The sequence below is a fragment of the Physeter macrocephalus genome, chromosome 5 (genome assembly GCF_002837175.3).
Source record: "Physeter macrocephalus isolate SW-GA chromosome 5, ASM283717v5, whole genome shotgun sequence".
Classification (NCBI taxonomy): Eukaryota; Metazoa; Chordata; class Mammalia; order Artiodactyla; family Physeteridae; genus Physeter; species Physeter macrocephalus.
The window spans coordinates 38,987,265-39,007,391 of record NC_041218.1 but is presented as its reverse complement, the minus strand read 5'-3'; the positions used below and the strand labels follow the sequence as shown (position 1 = coordinate 39,007,391).

The 20,127-nt window shown below is 37.2% G+C and overlaps 1 protein-coding gene and 1 pseudogene across 11 annotated transcripts in view; one reads left to right on the top strand and one right to left on the bottom strand.

Moving 5' to 3' along the window:
- Window positions 1-20,127, bottom strand: part of IMMP2L (inner mitochondrial membrane peptidase subunit 2) — a 904,212-nt gene that overhangs the window by 556,649 nt on the left and 327,436 nt on the right. For 7 of the 11 annotated variants that reach the window (XM_028489867.1, XM_028489863.1, XM_028489865.1 and 4 more), the window contains exon 5: window positions 1,940-2,008. The exons of the other annotated variants lie outside the window; for them this stretch is intronic. In XM_028489867.1, coding sequence (XP_028345668.1) covers window positions 1,940-2,008 — 69 coding nt within the window. The remainder of the gene's footprint in view (window positions 1-1,939; window positions 2,009-20,127) is intronic. 11 annotated transcript variants of the gene reach the window in all.
- Window positions 14,522-14,682, top strand: LOC112067250 (uncharacterized; annotated as a pseudogene).

The window sequence follows — 20,127 nt, the reverse complement described above, 5'->3', positions numbered from 1 at the left end:
AAATTCATTGTGGAAAATGGTGGGTAGAAACAAGCAAACAAGTAAGCAAACAAATAAAGAAATCCATAGATGCCCACCATTTTGGGAGACCAGACATAGTACAGATGACTTGAGAGCTGGTGTCCTGCCCCAAAGTGCAAACATTGATAATCGTGGGGAAGCAACATAACTTTCTGCAAAAAGGCCATGTGCTATCTGAAAAATGAGAAGTAAAAATTAAAACCTCCCAAACTAGAACTACATATTCAGAAAGATACCAGGAAAAGGAAATGGCTAATGTTTAAAGGTATATTTAAGATGAATTGTTCTTGAAACAAATGCTTTCATAAAAAGAACTACTCAATCATACAAAAAAGCAAGGCATAGGTTTTCTTGTTTGCTTTGACTTCATTCATGCAATAAATATTTATTGCCAGCATCCTATGTGTCAGGTGCTATTCTTGGCACTGGAATACAACAGTAAACAAAACAGATACATGGTCCCACTCTTGCAGTTTTTATAATAAAGGAGACAGATAATGACAAGAAAAATATATAGTATGTCAGATGGCAATAGTGCTATGTAGAAAAATAAAGAGGCCCAGAGGGATAGGGAACATTGGGGATGGTGTTATTTTAAATAAGGTGGTCAGGGAAGGTAAGGCATATGTTTTTAAAGAAAAGAAGAAAAGTAATAATGTTTGGGAAAAAATAGGCTAGGATTACGTTACTTTTTTAAAAACTACTGATTCTTTTAAAATTACAATTGGAAAACCAAAGAAACCCAAGAAATTAGATTTGGAGTGCTACTTGTTCTGCCTCTGTCACTGTCAAACATGAGGTAAAATATTTTATCTCTGGCTTCCTCTTCTCCATTTTTTAGAAGGAGCGACATGGGTTTGACACAAAGAACCATAAAAACTAAACGAATTCTCAGGATATCACACAGTACCATCAGTAGCAGAGCAATGAAATGCCCGAAAGATAGCTCCCAATTCTTTGAAAAATCACTAAAATCTAAAACTTCTCTTGGAAATGATTTCCATGTCTTTGGAACCACATTACATGTACTACCCTCGTAAGAACTTTGTTAGAAATAAGTTGTAAATGGTTGCTTTAATAATGCCAGGAATCTATACACTCTAGAACTGCTGAATAGATGAGATTCACTAATCAGTCATGCTCTTAAAGTCTAACCACTCCAGTCTACACTCAGAAAGGAAATAAATCTCACTTTAGAAGAGTCATCTATCATCTTTTACAGGATCTGCATTTTAAAATATTATTCTAAAATAATCTCATTTCTCTAGTGGATGAGAAATTATTATGTCCTGTCCAAGAATTCTTCAATGACTGAGACAAATCCTCCTGTGAGTAGTTTTGAAAATACTTTCAAAAGTCCACAGTGCTCAGTGATGCAAATGTCTCATGAGAGGTATCTGCTTTAAAATACAATTTATAGCCCCCTTCTGTTTAAATAAATTACAATATGAACTGCAAGGCATAAAACAAAAATCTCATTTTAGTCTCTAATTAACCCCAGAGCATATAGTCACTTCTGCATTACAACACATATTTTTTTAAAATCTGATTAAAATATAATATTCAGTACAACTTTCCATGCATACTAAGTATTCAATAGTGCTGATATACATTATGATTATCAGCACACAAAGTAGCTATATCTAATAATACTGTAATGATTGATAAGCTCTTTTTTCCCATGAAAATTCTATCATACTATACTTTGCTATTTAGGTTAAAAAATAACAAGTAATTAAAACACACACACACATACACAAACACACACAACTTCTTGGCCACCACCAACATTCAGGTAACATGTTGAATACTTTCATATAGTAAGTCATTTAGTCTTCACAACAGCCTGTGAGGTATGTTTTGCTACCCCTGTTTTAAACATAAAGAAACTGAGGCTCAGAGAAGTTAACTCACCTACCCGAGATCACAGAGTAAGAACCTAGTATTCCAACTCCAGTCTTTCACAGAGTCAACTGCTAGAATCCCTCTAGGAAGACAAACAAACAAACAACCTTAGATCAGAATTATATAAATTGATGCTATTTTCTCATAGAAATAAAATTATAATATGCAATTATAATCCTTACCAAAGGCCTGATGCTAAAGGAATCTGGAAACATAGAAGAACATGTTTAATTACCTACTGCATACACTATAGTTCAGAGACATCTATAAATTAACCTAAAAATAATAATCTCTGTATACGTGTCTTTTACCACAATAAAAAACTAAAATTTAAAGTACGTAAAAAGAAAAAAATAATAATATAGATTTAATTCTATTTACTTTTCCATTCCGTTTCCACTAAGCTACTACTGCCTTCTAAAAGTCCACCTGACCTATTTTTATGGAAACAAATAGAGGAAAAAGGTAAAACAAACAGACAAAAAAACTGCAAGACCACAGAATTTAGAAAGGTTTTGCAGAGATATTTTGGGAGTCAGATACTTATTGAACAGAAGTATTCTGAGCACCTCTCTGTACCAGGTACAACGCAAGGCAGGAAAAGCAAAAAAAAAAAAAGATGAAAGCAAGGCTCTTACCTTTGAAGAAGTCCTTTTTGATATTAAAAAAAAGGCAATAAAAACAAATAATCACAACATAAAATATTAAGTGCTGTCTATAAGTGTAAGGACAGAACGCTTTAGAGGAGATTCTGGGTGAAACAGTAATCCCTGATGATTTTTCTTTTCTCTTTTTCTCTTTTTTTTTTTTTTTTTGAGAAAACCTCCGTAATAGTTTGTTGTAGCGCTCTCATTTTCCCAAGCAAGTTTCTCTGGACAAACAGCTAATGTCCTGCAGTGTCCAAGCTGCCAGGTCAGCAGCACTCGAACACTCAACTTGCCCTTTGCTGACATGCAAGAGCTTTTTGTGTGAATCAATCCTCACTGGCACCAAACTGTCCTTGCTCTGAGCTCTCTCATTATTTCTTCACAATGTAAAAACAAACAAACAAACAAATAAAACCTTTAAAGCTGTGACTTGAATAACGGCAAATACCAAAGGTACAAAACTGACACAATCAAGTCTTTCTATCCTAGCTAAAAAAATCCTTTTATTAGTGTAGTCATTATTGCTGGGAGATCTGTTTATATTTTTATTTGGAGGGTAGATTGGGATGTGAGGTGTGACTATATAGTGCTGAGACCAAATTCTTTTCATAAATACATCAAATATAATACACACATGTAAGACATCAAGACCTCACACATCAAATGAGTGCAGCCTTTCAAAGTATTTTACTGGACAGCCTGTATATTTGCTTCAAGGGCATTGTCGTTGCCACTTTTAGAACTTCTCTGTGGGAATTGTCACAGAGCCAATTTACCAACTCCTCTCGGAAATCAGTCCCACTGAATGTCACAGGACATTATAGGTCAAAGAGGTCTCTTCTGCTAGCTAAACACATTTTTTTCTCCTTCTATCTTTACCTCTTTGATTTCACGAGCAAAATTTACAAACTAACCATTTTAGCACAAAACAATAAATAACATTAAGTTACAGAAAATAGCAACAACAACAAAAGCACAAGGAGGTTTTATACTAAAAAAAGAAGGTCACCTCAGGAGCTGTGTGGGCACCCTGCTCTGCTCTCTCTCGGCGCTGCTGCTCTGGAGCTGGGTCTAATCCTGTACAGAGTTTCACAGAGCAGCCCATGGGAACAAACTGAGGCTGCTGATGAGGGGGCCTTATTTGATTCGCATCAGGAATCAGACTAGCTGGGGCAAGTTCATTTGTGTCCTGCTTGCATTAGGTGCCATTCCATAATAACACCGGTAAAACTGGCTGGAAGCCTTTCTGCATCGTCTAGAAGCACAATCACTCTAAGTAGAGAACTGCCTAGACAGCTCCCAACTCAAACACGTACAATTAAAACAAGCTACAATACATAGTGTTAACTCTCCAAAGAAGCTCCAGGACACTAAATCTGTTTTCCTAATGGTACACCAGACTGCTTTAAAACTACCCCATATACTAGCTTATTCTTACACAATTGTGATTTTTAAAAAATCAATAAACTTCAGATCTCACCACTAGTAAAATCCTGAGGTTTTTCATTACCTCTACCCTAGAACACTAGATCCTGCTTGCTTTAACTTAAGCCTATTTCTTCTCTATTCATCCTGAGGAAACAAACAAGAACATGTTTCTTTTAATATCCCTTCATGCAAGTAAGTCCCTCTTAGCTTTCCGGCTGTAAGCTACATAAGCCCAGACTTGCTAGGCAATTTTCCAGTCTTTCCGTTTGTTCCGGCAAGTCAGCTTCTCAAACTGCAGTAAAGGTAGGGTCTACGTTTATGTTCTTTCTGTTGTGTAGTAACACAATCAGTGACTCTGATCTTCAGATTGTTTCAAGTGAGAGCACAGCCTTAGAAGCTTATTCTCATCTCACAAGCAAGAGAACAAGAAAACAAAATAGAACAAATAAGCAGACAATAAGCCTCATGGGGGGAGACATCTTTGCTGAGGTGTTACTCTTAGGGGCCAGATGGGCACATCAAGTAAACATTTCAAGTAAGTACATACAAGAACACCAGCACTTGCCATCTACCATTCTTTAATTGCTTCTGGAAAAAAATAACTTTTACAAAAAATATTTTTAAGGGACTTCCCTAGTGGTTCAGTGGTTAAGAATCCACCTTTCAATGCAGGGAACACGGGTTTGATCCCTGGTTGGGGAGATCCCACATGCCACAGAGCAACTAAGCCCGTGCACCACAACTACTGAGCCCATGTGGCCTAGAGCCCATGCGCCACAACTAGAGAGTCTGAGTGCTGCAACTACTGAGCCCATGCGCTCTGGAGCCCGTATGCCACAACTAGAGAGCCCGCGAGGGCCACAATTAGAGAGAAGCCCACATGCCACAACGAAGAGCCTGCATGCCACAATGAAAGATCCTGCGTGCTACACGAAGATCCCGCGTGCCGCAACTAAGACCCAATGCAGCCAAGTAAATAAATAAATAAATAAATATCAAAAAAATATTTTTAAGATTGTCAAGAAAAATCTATTGTATGAGTTAACCTTGGCGGTGGGGGGGGGTCTCTCCCTGTTATGGGATATCTAATATCAAACTTTCTACAAATCCCTATCTCTCCATTTAGTAATAGCCATTTAAAAACTATCATTAGGATACAGCGCTGGGCGGAAATGTACTTAAAACATCACTATCAATTAAATTTCCCTTGGAAGGGACACACAATGGTAGCCAAACACTCGGGCTTTGGAATTGGGCTGCCTGAGTTAAACACCTCAGCTCAGCCACTGATAAAGTAACCTTTGTGCCTCAGTTTTCTCATGGGAGTCTGACCTATTTCACAGGGGTGTAAGAAGAATTGAGTTGATAGACTAAAGCACTTACTGTAGCCCCTAGAACAAAATAAAAGCTCAATTAATGTCAGTGATAATTATGTTGAGTTCTAAGTCATTGCTCACCCTTACCATTCCCAAACTTCAAATGTAGCTTTAAAACTATACAACCAACCAATTAATTCCTAGCAAAAGACAGAGCTTTTTTTTTTTTTTTTTTTTTTTTGCGGTACGCGGGCCTCTCACTGTTGTGGCCTCTCCCGTTGCGGAGCACAGGCTCTGGAAGCGCAGGCCCAGCGGCCATGGCTCACGGGCCCAGCTGCTCCGCGGCATGTGGGATCCTCCCAGACCGGGGCGCGAACCCGGAGCTTTTTGTTTTGTTTGTTTGTTTTCTTTGTTTTGGGGAGTCGTTTGTGGTTTTTTTGTTTGTTTCTTGGGTTTTCTTTCTGTTGTTTTTTTTTTTTCAGCCAGGCTGCGCAGCTTGCAGGATCTCAGTTCCTCAACCAGGGACTGAACCCAGGCCACAACAGTGGAAGTGCCAAATCCTAACCACCAGACCACCAGGGAACTCTGGAGCTTTTCTGTTTTAAAAGACTGATTTTACTACAACACCCTTCAGTCTGCTCTCAAAACTAACCCTTTCCCAGAATGACCACTAGTTAATCCACACCTCATCATTACAGTACCCATCACTTTACACACTTGTCTTCTTCCTGCTGCTCTCAGCTCAAAGGACTCCCTACCAAACAAACTATGATTAGCCTCCAAAATTCAATTTTGCACTTTTTTTCAGTCTTCGATCAGGAAGTAACAGCTTCCAACAGAGTCCATTACAAAGTTTTATACATTGCTTGTATCACTCAGCTTTGCTTTTAAAGACTCACAGCTAAACATTTTGTCCCTATCTAATTTGTTGATATTTTAACAAGATTCTCTCAGGAGATTAATCATTCAGAAAAATACAGTAAAAATTTTATTGACACAGTTTCATTTAATATTTTTAAATCCAAGTAATGGAAAGGGTGAAAGCAAGAAAGATTTTGTCCATAACACAGCTTGTTACTTATTAGAATTCCAAAATCAAAGCAAGTACTCAATAAATAATCCCTTTTAAATTACTTTATTTTGCAGCTGAATTACCACAATGATACTTATTTAATTATGCCCGGGCCCAGAGAACTGACATTTTTACTGGCAGGTTATGAAATGTTTCTTAAAGCTGTGAAGTCCAATTACAAAAGCCTTCTTTCAGAGGTTCAACAAAAGGTAGAAAAGAGGGAGAAAATTATCTCCCTGGTGCCAAAGGAAGCATTATAAAATAAATGAAAACAAATAGAGTGAAATCAGATGAATGAAGCACAGTGTAGGTGGTTTAGTGTCCACACGCATGAGAGGCTGGGCACAGAATACAGAGTAGAAAATGGAAAGGCTGGTCTGGTGCCATCCTTTAGGTCTTTGTAGAAAATACTGTCAACATATTTACTTTTTTTTTTTTCTTCAATGAGGTTGGCTGTAACTTAAGTTTTATAGTTGCTAATATGTGATCATTACTCAAAAAAATTAGACTTGGGAGCAATAGATATTTTTAATTAGCTATCTCAAAGCAAATACCATTATAATCATCTAATTATCCTTTGAGGCAGTTTATGCACAGGGGTGCTGGCTCCATGTTTATAGTTTAAAATTAAGAGCGTTTATGAAAATACAGTGATGAGAAGGAAAAGAGCACAAATTTCTTAAGCAATTTAAAAGTTAGTTTCAGAAAGTAAGCAACCACTAACTACATTTAAACTCAAAAATTAGTATGTAACTTCAGCTGTTAAAACTGGTACAATACTCATGTTCAATTTACTCGCATACCAATAAAGCCTAAAGGTATTTCTTAGCCTAAAAGCCAAAGGTTTAGCTATATTCAATCAACAAGATTGCTTATCTAGATAAATAATTACCACCTTTATCACAGTAAGATGCCCTCCAATAACACAGAGTATGGTTCAATCATCCTTTAAGAGCAAATGACTTTTTGGAAGACATAACTGTATTAAAAAAGTCTTTAAAGATCGCACCTCGTGATTACTCTAGCAATAATACAGAATGGTATTTGAGCTATAAAATAGCCTTTTTTCACTTATCTTTATTGTAAGCACAAGTATCTCATCCAGAACCTGCCCAGAAATAGGTAAGGAGGACACTTATAGGTGGGCCTGAGGGTTTGGGTCAGGTAGAGAAAAACGACCCAGTGTTCCTGGTCTCTAGGCCCCATACTACCTGCCTATCAGCCCTGCTGCAATCTGCAGAGAGAGGCCTCATGTTCTCCCTGTCCGTTCAGATTCTAAGAGCTAACAATCAATCCCGTCTCCTTTTCCTCCCTTCCAAGTAACGCCTTTTGGCTGAGACTTTGTTTTTTACGTTCTTGACTCCCTGCCTCATCTTAATTAAAATTACCTCAGCCTCAGCAGTTCCATAGGAAGGGACCCCTGACGTGAAGCTTACTAGAGATTTCGGTGGCATATTTGTCTTAAAAATTAAAAAGTTCTTCTTTACAGATAGAGCATATTTCCAACATAATTATGTGGCTCTCTCTACTCCGTCAGTTTGAAGTTTTCAAGCTGGGTTTGTTTGTTTCACATATAAACTGCAAGCTGTAAAAACTTATAAAATTCATCTAATCTACTCTGCTGTTTCTAGATAGAAATCTCCTCAACCAGGCAGACTCTAAGGACTATCTGCAAACCTACTTGTAACCCCATTAAGGTGTCTTCTTACTGCCATAGGCAAGAAATATTTCCCTTTCTCTATGCCTAATATAGTTAAGTATCACCCATTTTAAAGTGTTTCCTTTTCTAGGCTCACCAACTGGTAAAATGTAAGAAATATTGCATCCACTTATACTCTTAATCATAGTACTGCCATTTAAGGAAAAGTCTAAAAGAAAATAAAAAATTGCCATTGTACTATTATAGTATTGTGAGTATTGAAGGGAGAATCCCAGTTAAGAAATCTTCAAATTTACAAAGAATGTTTTCTTAGAGTGAGAATTGGAACACTAGTCAAAATAGGAAATACCAAAACTTGAGAATCTTGTGATTTGTCCTCCAACTGTATAGATATGGATAGGGACTCTGGCCTTCCCTGCACCTACCTTGAATGAAAAGGGAAAAAGACAGAATAAGAAATTTAACTTCGGCAGAAATTATATCCTTTTTTTATAGGAAGAAACAAATATTCAGTTCAGTTACTCTCTCCAACAGTTAATTTAACACATAATTATTAAGTGTACTCTTTATACAAGACCTTATGTAATACATGAAGGATATGAAGAAATATAAGAAAACTACAAATACTTCAAAGCAATGACAGAGAGAATGAGTGCTTCAGAGACCATGTATGATTGGTCTGCATAAATATGAAAGCATTTCAGATAGGCCCTACAGCATGAATTGGATTTTAACCAAAGGAGATAAGACAGAGAACATTCCAGGGACTGCTTCAATGTGGAATTACAGGAGCAAAGGTGTGCAAAGAAGATAGCAGTGGCTTGTTCATGAAAAGAAAGGAAGAAATGAAAGAAGGAAGGAAGACACTTTGAGTTTGAAGCATGGAGTGATTCAATGGGAATAGTAGAAAACGGAGCTGAATCACAGGTTGGGCCAGATCAACAAGGTGTTGAGAATTAGGCACAGTCTATTTTACTCTGAAAGTAATGGGGAACCTGAGGTTTTTGATCAAGGGCACATCATCAGAAGCTTGGCAGAGAAATATAGTTTTAAAGCATATTATATAACAAGGGGTCAACTGGAGGGTTATTGAAACACAAATCTTAAATTGAAATTAGAAAAGAAAAATTTGGAATATTCAATGATCTAGTTCTTGGACTGGATAATGGGTTCATGAATTTTTATTGTGTTACTATGCCTCATATACACATATACACAAACACACGAAATTTATACTGTGTGTATCATGTATTATTTTGTGTGCTTAAAATAATATATATAGTGCTATTTAATTTTAGCTTAAAGTTATCTGGAACACATTTCAGAATTGACATAACTGGGAAAATAAATAAACATTAAGGGATATAGAAAAATATGATAGTGACTCCAAGGTATTGACCTTGGGCCTGGGAGGTCATACACATTAGCTAAAATGAAATAGAAGATGTTTGGTGAGGCATCAATGAGGTAGAATAAGCACAGTTTAAGAAGCTGAGAGATACCTAAAAATAAGGAAGGTATATTAGATATAGGCAGCTAAAAATAAGGAACAGAACTCATAAGAAAGATTAAGGATGGAAAAATATAGATTTAGCAAAGTTCAGCAGACTACCAGCATAGAATCAATTTTTTAAAAAGGGATGAGATCAAAAAGGAGAAAACAGAGAGACAAAAAAAAAAAAAAAAACAAAAAAAAACTTGGAGGAGAATCTAGGAAATCAGGAAATCCAAAACAGATTTCAAGCAGAAAGATGAGCAAACAGGGAAGTGAAGGAAAGGAAGGAAGTGGACCTAGGGAGCCTGAAGCCAAAGAAAGTTGAAGCAGAAAATGCTGGGCAATAATGTAAATATCACAGAGAGTTCATGGAACAAAAGCAGCAGGAAAAGGCCACTGAACCTGACCATCTGTGACCTTCAAAGCAAACATTACAGTGAATAGGCAAGCATAGAACCAGATGATCAGAATGAGAGGGTGCAAGAGGAAGCAACTCCCACAGCTGCCTCCCCCCTTCCCTTGCAGAAATCTGATAGTGAATGGTAAGGCTGAGATATGAAGAGGTATTGAGATAAAGGGGAGGAATTCTGTGTATTGACTTAGAGAAAAGGAAGCAATGGAAGATATAGGAATGAGGGGAAAATCATTTCTTCAACAAGATCATAGAAAAAGGTGAAAGGAATAGGCTAAAAGGTCCAGGGAAATTTCTTAGGAACAAAAGGGATGGTGAAGGATGTTAAACCAAAATGCTTCGCTGCTTTTTAGACAACTGAAGAGGCAAGATGGTCCACTAAGGAAGAGTGGAGTATTGGAGCTTAGAGAGAGTGGAAAGTGTTGGAAGTAGCCTTTGTGAGATACGGAGAATAATTTCTCAAGAGGACACATTCCAAAGAGCAAGAATTAACTAGATACATCACAGCATCCCTGGACTAATTTTTCTGTCATCCAATTTTCCTCTAAATGGGCTACCATTGTCATGTAAAAGTAGTCATTAGCCAATATGGTGAATGCAATGGGACTTAACATTCTACATTTTAGAAACTCATGCTCTCGGAGGTTTTTTTGATCCTCAGGGATATTGACAGAACTTGCTTCAATCAAGTTATTGAGAGGGACAAGAACACCAGACAGATAAGTCTGGAAACAGGAAAGGAAAAGCCCAGAGTACAAACAGGTAGGTAGTCTTACAAGAAAAGAGCAGTGGGAAAGCCCTGCTCACCTTCCAGGAGACATGAAAACGAAGGAGACTGAGCAAAGAGAGGTTCAAAGTTTCAAAAATCCAGACTAGAAGACGGAAATGCTGCTTAATGTTGTCCTTGTTTTTTCTTATCATCAACAGAACTGGGATAATCACTAAATCATCTTAACCATTCATATCCCCAGTCTTCATCATGCTATACTGAACCAGATTATCTCTCTCTCTTTCTCTTAAATTTTCAGGGAATTGTAATGATGAGTCAGGTCTGGGAACCCTTATCTAGAAGGTTAATTTCACTTTATAAAAAAATACGTCACAGATTTTCCTTTAAAAAGCAAGCAACTTTTGTTCCCTAATTATGTATTACTCCTGCCGTCACAAAAATACAGATGCTTTAATACACTCAATGGATAAATAAAATGATGGTAAAACCCGATCATAAAAGAATATGACTATTACACATATGAAGGTTCAGGTTAAAAAGCAGAGCAATGGTGCTGAAAGTAAAAGACAATTCAATGTCAGATTTGTGAATACCAAGGGACATCTGCTGTTTGTGTCTGCCTGGTGCCATCCCCATTTTCTGCTCTCTCCTTGGGTGGACTTCCCATTCTCAATTCACATGTTCTGGTAGGGTTCTCAATCCCTATACTTGAATTCTGCCAAGGGCCTAGCCAATTACAGATCTTTGAACCTTTATCCATAGAGTCTAAGCCAACAGTTGGCCAGAAGAGCAAAGCAAAGTCAATTAGAGTTGTTCCCTGGGATTTTATAAATGTTCAATGAGAGAAAAAGACTGTCTTCTTTCTGGGGAACTGAGCTAAGGCAATGTATGTCTGAAAATAATTGCCACCATGTGTCCCTCTAAACCTTGCCTCATGTAGGAAAAAATAAATACAGAGAAGCATAGCTGAGAAAGTTGGGACAAAGAGGGAGAAGAATGTGACAACACCATTTGAGTACCTCAACTTCTGAGGTCAGTTTCACCCCTGGACCTCCCAGTTTCATGCATCAACAGACCATCCTCCAAATCCCTTAATCCGTCCCTTTTCACTGTTAACGTAAGCTAGTTTGATTTAGATTTCTGTCATCTGCCATCCAAAAACCCCTGAGAGACAAATATGTCATGATGGCCAACCCAGAATAAATCGGTCTGTGCCATCTAAATGTCATCTCAGCTGCTGAGAACCTTGCTGGTAGAGGGGCTGTGGTCAAGAGGGTGAGGTGAGGGGGACGACTGACATTAGATTCGCCAGAGAAGATGAAAGAAACATGGTATCTGCTAGGGCATCCACAGTCCCTGTTTCAGGCCACTCTCACTTTCCCAAATTCATCGAGAAATTGCATATTATTAGACATTGCCTGTATTATCTCACCGAAGGCATACCTTCAATACTTAACTACGTAGACTAAAACTGACCAGTGCTTCTCTCTAGGCAAACACATTCTGCACAGCACACTTCTCAAGGGTCAGCTGGAAGTCACATTTTGAAACTGAAGTGAATTCTTCAACTTGTCCTCATCTTTGCTTTTAATCTAGTCATTCAGGCAATTATTAAAAAACAGCCTGTTATTCCTGAGAAACGCAATTAAGTAGACAGGCTAAACCATGATTTGGAAGGCATTCTCATTAATGGAAGTGATATAAGAGAGAAAAGACATCAAAAGCTCAAATGGAAAAAAATAAGCACAGATCTTACCTTTACTCTAAGGAGCTTGAAAATTCAGTGTTAAGAAAAAGTAGCCATCCTTACATTGAGATTTCTTTAATGAAACTCTTAAAACACCAAAGGAAACTGCTCAAAATTAGATTAAAATGGTTCTATGGTTATTGCCTTAAAACCCAAGCCCAAAACGAAGTACAGAATGCCTTAATTTACCAATTCACTAAATCTTTACTCAATTAAATAATTTATAATGCTGGTGATGAGTCTGTTACTTTTCTTTCTTTTTGTGTATTTGCTGACGTACGAAAAAAATCCCTCCCATTACAATAAAATGTTTCTGACTTTGACAATCTATAACAATAACAATATTTATTAAGCACTTACTATGTGCCAGATGCTATCCTATGTATTTTCCAAGTACTCATTCAATCAGTATGGTCAACGACCCTATAAGGTAGGCACTAATTATTTCCTTTTTACAGATGAGAACACTAAGGCAAAGAGAGGTTGCGTTAACATCTCTGAGGCCTCAGAATAAGAAGTAGAGACAGAACTGTTGGAACTCAAGCAGTCTGGCTCCAGGACCAGTGCTCTTAATCACTGTGCTTAAGAGCAGTGTTAGATTAAGCTCTATTCTGTTTCCTTTTGTATATGAGACTGTATGTGTTATGAAAAACAAAAAACAAGCAAATCATGGCAGAATGGAAGAAGCAGCACCCTAAAAGACAGCTAAAAAAAATTTATGGGGTTAGGGGGAGGAGGAAAGCCAGAAGATGGGAATGGAATGAATAGCAGTACTGGGAAGGAAAACAGTGGAAGTAGCCAGTGGTTTAATTTGGTGCCCTCAGAATCCTCACAGGTGAGTACTGGTCAGAAAAGATACAGGAGACTAGATCCTCACTTTGGAAAGTCTGCAATATTAGGCTTAATTAAATTAGAGTTAATTAAGTATCAATTAGAGAGTTAGTGATAATTTTTGAGCAGGGTGATATGATTTTCTCCTTTACTTTATGAAAAAGGATCTGAAATTCTGGATAGGGAAAACTGCAGTTAGAAAGTTACTTCGAGGCTAAATCCCATGATCCAAATGAGATAATGGGGACCCAACACTGGATCAGATGGGATGGAAAAAAGGGAAGGCTTGGAGGCTGTAAACATGTCTGACAGGGTAGAAAGAGGGGAAAACTGAGAGATCATAAGAAGGGGAGGGGCAAAAAATAGAGATGGAATCAATTCCAGGAAGGTTTAAAAACATCCCATGGTTTTGGGGAAAAAAAAAAAAAGGAGGAGGGAGTCAACAAAGTTTTCTAGAAGGAAAAGAAATCTTGAGTGAGACTTGCTGAATGAGTAAGAGCTCGGCATAAAGGGAGTGGGAGACAGTAAAGGGCTGAGGGGAAGGAGAAAATTGGATTAATTGAAGAAGAAGGACCAGTGTGAGCACCTAGGGACAAGAGAAAACTCTGTGATGGAAGAACCAAGAAAGAGCCTTGACACAAGAATGGATCAGGTAGTGAAAGGATATAAGGGAGCTTAGAGACTTCAGCCTTGAGGGTTCATGGATCTTTGTCCTGGTTCACTGCATTAATATTGTCCAGCTATTCCTCATCTGCCTGCTCCTGGAGTAGAAATTTTATTTTGTCTTGGACTCTTCCAGAACACTCCTGCCCCTCACATTCTGCATGTTTTCATTTCTCTCACATAATGTCTTCATCCTCATCTTATCCACAGTTTGTTTCATCATAAAGTTTAGGCTTTCCATGATCCCTCATGGGCATCTGATACTCCATGGCATTCTTTCAGCTTCCTCTCAAATGTTAACTCTTTCTCTTGATCTGTCTAATCCACTCCTATCTTTTAATCAGGCTGTGTCACAGGACCAGTGACCTATAGCTTGATGATATTTGGAACAGGTGCCCACTCCAAAAACAATCACCTGCAAGGGTAATTTGATTCAAATCATCGCAGCTTCCTCAATTTCTAGAGTTTTCCCTAAAACCAAAAAGTTATCAAATGTCCAGAATAAGTTATTATTCTTAATTTGCAATTCTATGGCCAAAAAATAGTGGGAAAAATAGAAGGATCTGAATCACACAAATAATGAAGAGTTGTAAGTATCCATATTTTTCCAACATAAAACATATCATCAATAGTTAACTTTGGCCGATGAACTCACAAGTGTAGGTAGTGTGCTACATGAGGGGCAAGTTTTTCGCTAACATCACAAGGGTCTCTGGCCCAATGAGTGGAGTTTGATAGTAATACTTGCTACAAATGTAAAAAAAAAAAATAGTTAACTTTGGTAAGCCTGAGAATAGAGACATATTTTTAAAAATACAAAAGTCAATTTAATAGTGAGATGATGATTTTATTTTGAAGAGACTTTTTTTAAAATAAATATTCACCATCTTTTACCTGTGAGTGTCCGTAGGACCTTCAAAACATATCTTTTCTTGCTTATTTAGAAAATTCTGTAAGAAACACTGATGACAAAGTTTATGGTAACAACTCAACAAAATTAAGGAAATGAAATCAGTCATCCTTTCCTTTATAGTTCTTCCCATGCTTCAATAAAATGTGTACTATTAGGAACCTTACTTTCAATCCCATTAAAGTAATATTTTTTTCCAAATTTATGTAAAGGTTTAAACATCACCTAAATAAAATATAGGTTATTAGGAATTTCTTGGAATATGATTCAACATTTTAGGAGAGTCTAGTACAAAGCCATGCAACCTATCAGGATCTCAATAAACATCTATGAAAAAACAGATTAAAGAAGAAGATCTAAACGGTAGCCATAGGGCACATCTGGCTCGAAGACTTGGCTTGACCCACAACAGTGTGGCAAAATTGTTTTTTAATTAATTGCATATGTGTGTGTGTGTCTGTGTGTGTTTGTGTGTGTGTGTGTCTGTGTGAAATTTCACTGAAAAAATGCAAATTTCAGGGTTCTAAAAATCAAAACAAAACAAAAACTGGAAGTTCTGGCAAAACTAGGCCTGCATTCTCACATGCCAACAATCACTTTAAGTTAAAAACTACACTCTTTAATCCGGCGTTCAGATCAGTTTGTCACGGTCCCCACCACTCTTCATAGTTTACCATTGGTTAAAAGAGTCTGTGGTTGCCTCCTCACGGAGACATTGTAAGTTTAACAAAAAAAAAAAGAAGTACTATTTCCTCTGCACTGTAGGTACTTTCCAGATCACCTACAAGAGCCATTCCATTCCTTTGAGAGCCTCCCATCCATACTTCTGAACATACCCTTCGATTTAAAGTCATTACGTATCTCCCTCAGACTCAAAAAGCTGCTAAATAACAGACTTACCCTTTAATCTGCATGTTCAGACCCCAAATCCAGTGCTTATCTGGCCTTGGCACAGCTAATATGGCTAGCAATGAGTAAGACTCATTTTTTTCAAACAGGAATTAGGAAGATGCTCTTATCTATATGAATATAGCCATTTTTACATCTAAGATTAAATTTACTACACACAATAGGCAAAATAAGAAAGACATCCATTTAGTTTAACTGTAAAAACCATATATATTCTCTCCCCTCTGAATTCTCATCTTATTTCCCTCAACGGTAAAAGTAAAGTCAGATACAGAAAGCATCAGACTACCCACAAACAGGCAACTATGAAAGAGAAGTATGTCAATCTTCAGAGAAGCCTCAGAAGCAAACTTTGGCAAAACATTACTTTTCTCCTCCTTTCAGAAACCTTTGGCAAAACATTACTTTTCTCCTCCTTTCAGAAACTTCTCTGTTCAAATTCTACTTTTATTCTTTCTAATACAAACCTAACATTGGCTCTCACACAAGTCATCCTTTTGTTCCTTCTACATTTCTCATCTGTAGATGTGCTCATCAGCTTGTCAGCCAAGGCTGTGAGAATTTATACTTAATCTTCACATTCCCTCTCAGCTGAAATTTTCTCCCAAACCCTTAATAATTTCCAATCTTGATTACTATAATTTCTTTTTTATTGTCCTCTTGAAATTCATACCCTTTAAATTATGTACAACCAGAATATGTGGCTAAAATAACATTTCCCCCCAACTGTCTCTTTTTCACTAATGTAACTTCACTCTCTCTTGGAAAATTCCAGTTTACTTCTAAATTACTCTGGAGACCTTGCTGCAATTATCTTCTCTGTCACTGGAGTGCGGAGTCACACATCACTAGTTTTGTCATCTCACCTTCCTTCCAGGAAGCCCCAAGCAGATATTCTTTGAGGTATTCTTTTTTTAAGAGCACTGTTTTAAAAAGTTGCCTATCAAGGTGAAGAGCAGGAAAACATGTGAAGGACGACCTATATGTATATTTTCTTTCTTCCCTAAGAAAAAAAGGAGTGGTTCAAAGTGTATCCCACATTTTACATTTGCATTGAAATTTACTTTTAAGGATATAATTTCTATTAAATCGAAATTTGCAAGTAAATGGTTTCTCAGATTCAAACATCTTTTGGGCAAAAGATGAGAAGTCCAATTCTACCATATGAGGCACCAAAAAATGTAAATATTAGAAAACTAACTATATCATCAAAAGAACATCATTTTAGGCAATAAGACTTTCAACTTCAGAAGGCTTGGCTTTATGACTTTGTACCCAGTCAACCACATTAGCATTCTGAAAATTTTCAGTGAGAAAAATAAGCGTCTTTGAGGGGGAGCGGAACAGAAAAAAGACATTTTATCAAAAGTATGCAGATGATTTGGTTCATACAGGCCTTTAAAGTAACACCCCAAATGGCATATTTTAATTTTCCCTTTGTAAATTTCTGGAAAAAAATGCAAATGTACATTCTTACCAAGATGATCCTCATCTACTGATACATGTCTCTGTCATTCTCTCTTTTTCACACACACACACACACACACACACACACACACACACACACACACACACACACACAGTGGAGTTACAATGTTCCTGGTTGGGAATGTTTTTCTCTGCTCTTTAATCCACAATGAATGTTTATCATAAAGCCAGTTCTCCCTTTGGTATTAGGATGCAGCCAGTAGCCCAGCAGGAGAGAAAGGGAATCAGTTCTGGAAGGTCTCCAGGTGAAGATTAGGAAGACTTTTCCAAAAAGGCACCAGGAGCACTGCGCTTAGCATCAGTATGCTTAAGTGTTCACCTGACCTTTTTCAGATGAAACTGTTAGAGGTACAAAAGATGGTGTTGGCTTTAGACAAATCAACCCCACTCCTGGAGCTGGCATAGGGCTCAGCTTCTCCTGAAGCATTTGGCCTACAAGAGAGCAGAATAGCTGCATGAAGAAAATAGGAGTACTGTAGGGAAAAAAGCAAAGTGAAATGGATGCTAAGTAGACAACTAACCAAGGTCCATTGATCAGAATCAAAGTTGTAACTAAATTGTTCTACTTCCTTTACTTTTTCCATTTAAAAACAACAACAAAGCCAGCTATATCTGATTAGAATCAAACTATAATAATTTCAGGAAACCCTTCACCTCAAAATCATGAAGCTGAAAAATAACCATTATGAATGAAATTCTAATACAAGGCAGAAAAAGTATTAGAGGTGTAATTACCAACCTCCTCCATATACTCTAGAAATCATATATTTAATATAAAATTAAATGTAATATTTTTTTGTGGTACGCGGGCCTCTCACTGTTGTGGCCTCTCCCGTTGCGGAGCACAGGCTCCGGACGCGCAGGCTCAGTGGCCATGGCTCACGGGCCCAGCCGCTCCGCGGCACGTGGGATCTTCCCAGACCGGGGCACGAACCCGCATCCCCTGCATCGGCAGGCGGACTCTCAACCACTGCGCCACCAGGGAAGCCCTAAATGTAATATTTTTGACATGCTTAGATCTCTACTATGAATTGAAGGTCTTCAGTACTTCTCTTCGAGCCGGGGTCTTAGAATGCTGAGATGCAACAGTATTTTTCATTTCTCACTTTCCTTTTCAAAATAATGAGCTACAGAAATGCTATTGCCTCAGTAAAATTCAAAGGACTATGATGGACAGAAAATTTGAATCATAAGCACAATAATAAGAATTTTCTCTTAGTCATTCTTTCCCTATGTGAAAACAGTTTAGCCTAGCATCTATGATCTTACAAACACCAAAATATAAACAAATGTTCCAAGCTGGGAACTAAGTCACTGTTCCTGTTCTAAAGTTGTCTTGCACAGGTCATCAACCAGGTGTGGTAAACCAATGTTTTACAAGTCTTACCAATTTCGGTGCACACCTTTTAAGCTGTACAATCCTTATAAATGTCACGTTTCTTATGAAAATAAATGTCTTCCTCCTGAAAGAGCTGCAAATCAAGAATGCATGTACCAGTGCTATTATTAAATGCTATATCTGCTACATTTAGTAAAACAACGGGGTAAACTTTCAGCATATTTTCAGAAGTTTTATCAGTTGTTTCCATTACAGTGTTCAAGAGAACTGCAGCAATAAATCCCAGGCAACAAATAAAATGTCTCCCATACAGTCTTAAGAGAAATCACAGAACAGTCCAAGGCTTACACATTCAGTTATACCTAAAATATTTTCATTAATCCAACAGCCATTGTGAAAGTCTCTGCTGATGGAAGATCTATAAACCTACTTTATAAACTGTAAGGTTGGTATTCAGTGTTACTAAAATAGTTGTTGTTTCTGATTATTTCTGGCTGACCAGTTGTACGCCAGAGTTATGTATGTCAAAGTCACTCACTTAGCTAACAATGACACCAGTGGAAATTATTTTCCTATGAACAGTTCTGAAATCTTGGCCCCTGGCTAAAACCAGTTATTGCAAAAGAGTAATAAATCTTGGAAATCGGTGGCCTGTCTCTTCTAATACAAAATAATGAATATTAAACAAACCAACAAACAAACACCTAAGGTTCTGCTTAAAAGGTGAAATAACAAACACTTCTACAACTTGGAAAATGTACACAAGTTAAAAAGTCATGTATGTTGAGCCACTAAAACTAATGAAGTTAATAAACTAATGAAAAAATAAGGAGGTTATGAAAATACTAAGGAAGTATGGGTATTAGGCTGGAGTGGTAAAAGACTATACTACTGACTTACTAAATTGACTACTGGTGTATGCTCTAATGGTTCAGTTTAGCTATTTAGCTGTTTATTTACTACCCCATATTATTCATTAATAGGAATTTCTAAAAGTTATTATACTATAAATATGAGACTACTGGAAAAATTTTACAAGCCTCTTTATAAAGTCTGCAATACTGACTCGATCACAATAAAATCACAACTTTTGCGTTTTTCTTTAAGGTACTGTTTCTCATAGTGTGATCTTAGGATCACCTGTGATGTTCCCAGGCCCTTCCCAAGACCTAATGAACCCGAATCTCTGGAACTGAGACCCAGGACCCTAAGTGTGAAACAAAAGTTCTAAGTAAGTCTGCACTGGTTGGAGCTATTGTTTTTACCAGTGCATAAATTTTCAATAAATAGAGCTAGCACAACACAAAAAGTAGCCCTCCTGGTGACATGAAATTAAGTTATATGTTATTCAAATTAAGTGAGCTTCTATTCTTGCTTATATATATTTTATTAAGCTCTTATAAGATGCTTTGTCTTATGAAACAGTGAAATCACACCTAATTTTATATGGTTGTCTCTTTGGCTTAGCTGCTGATTTTCTATGATCTGAACTCAATGTTCAACTATAATGATTAAACAGTAGCACTAAGTTAATCATGATTTTTACCTTTTTTC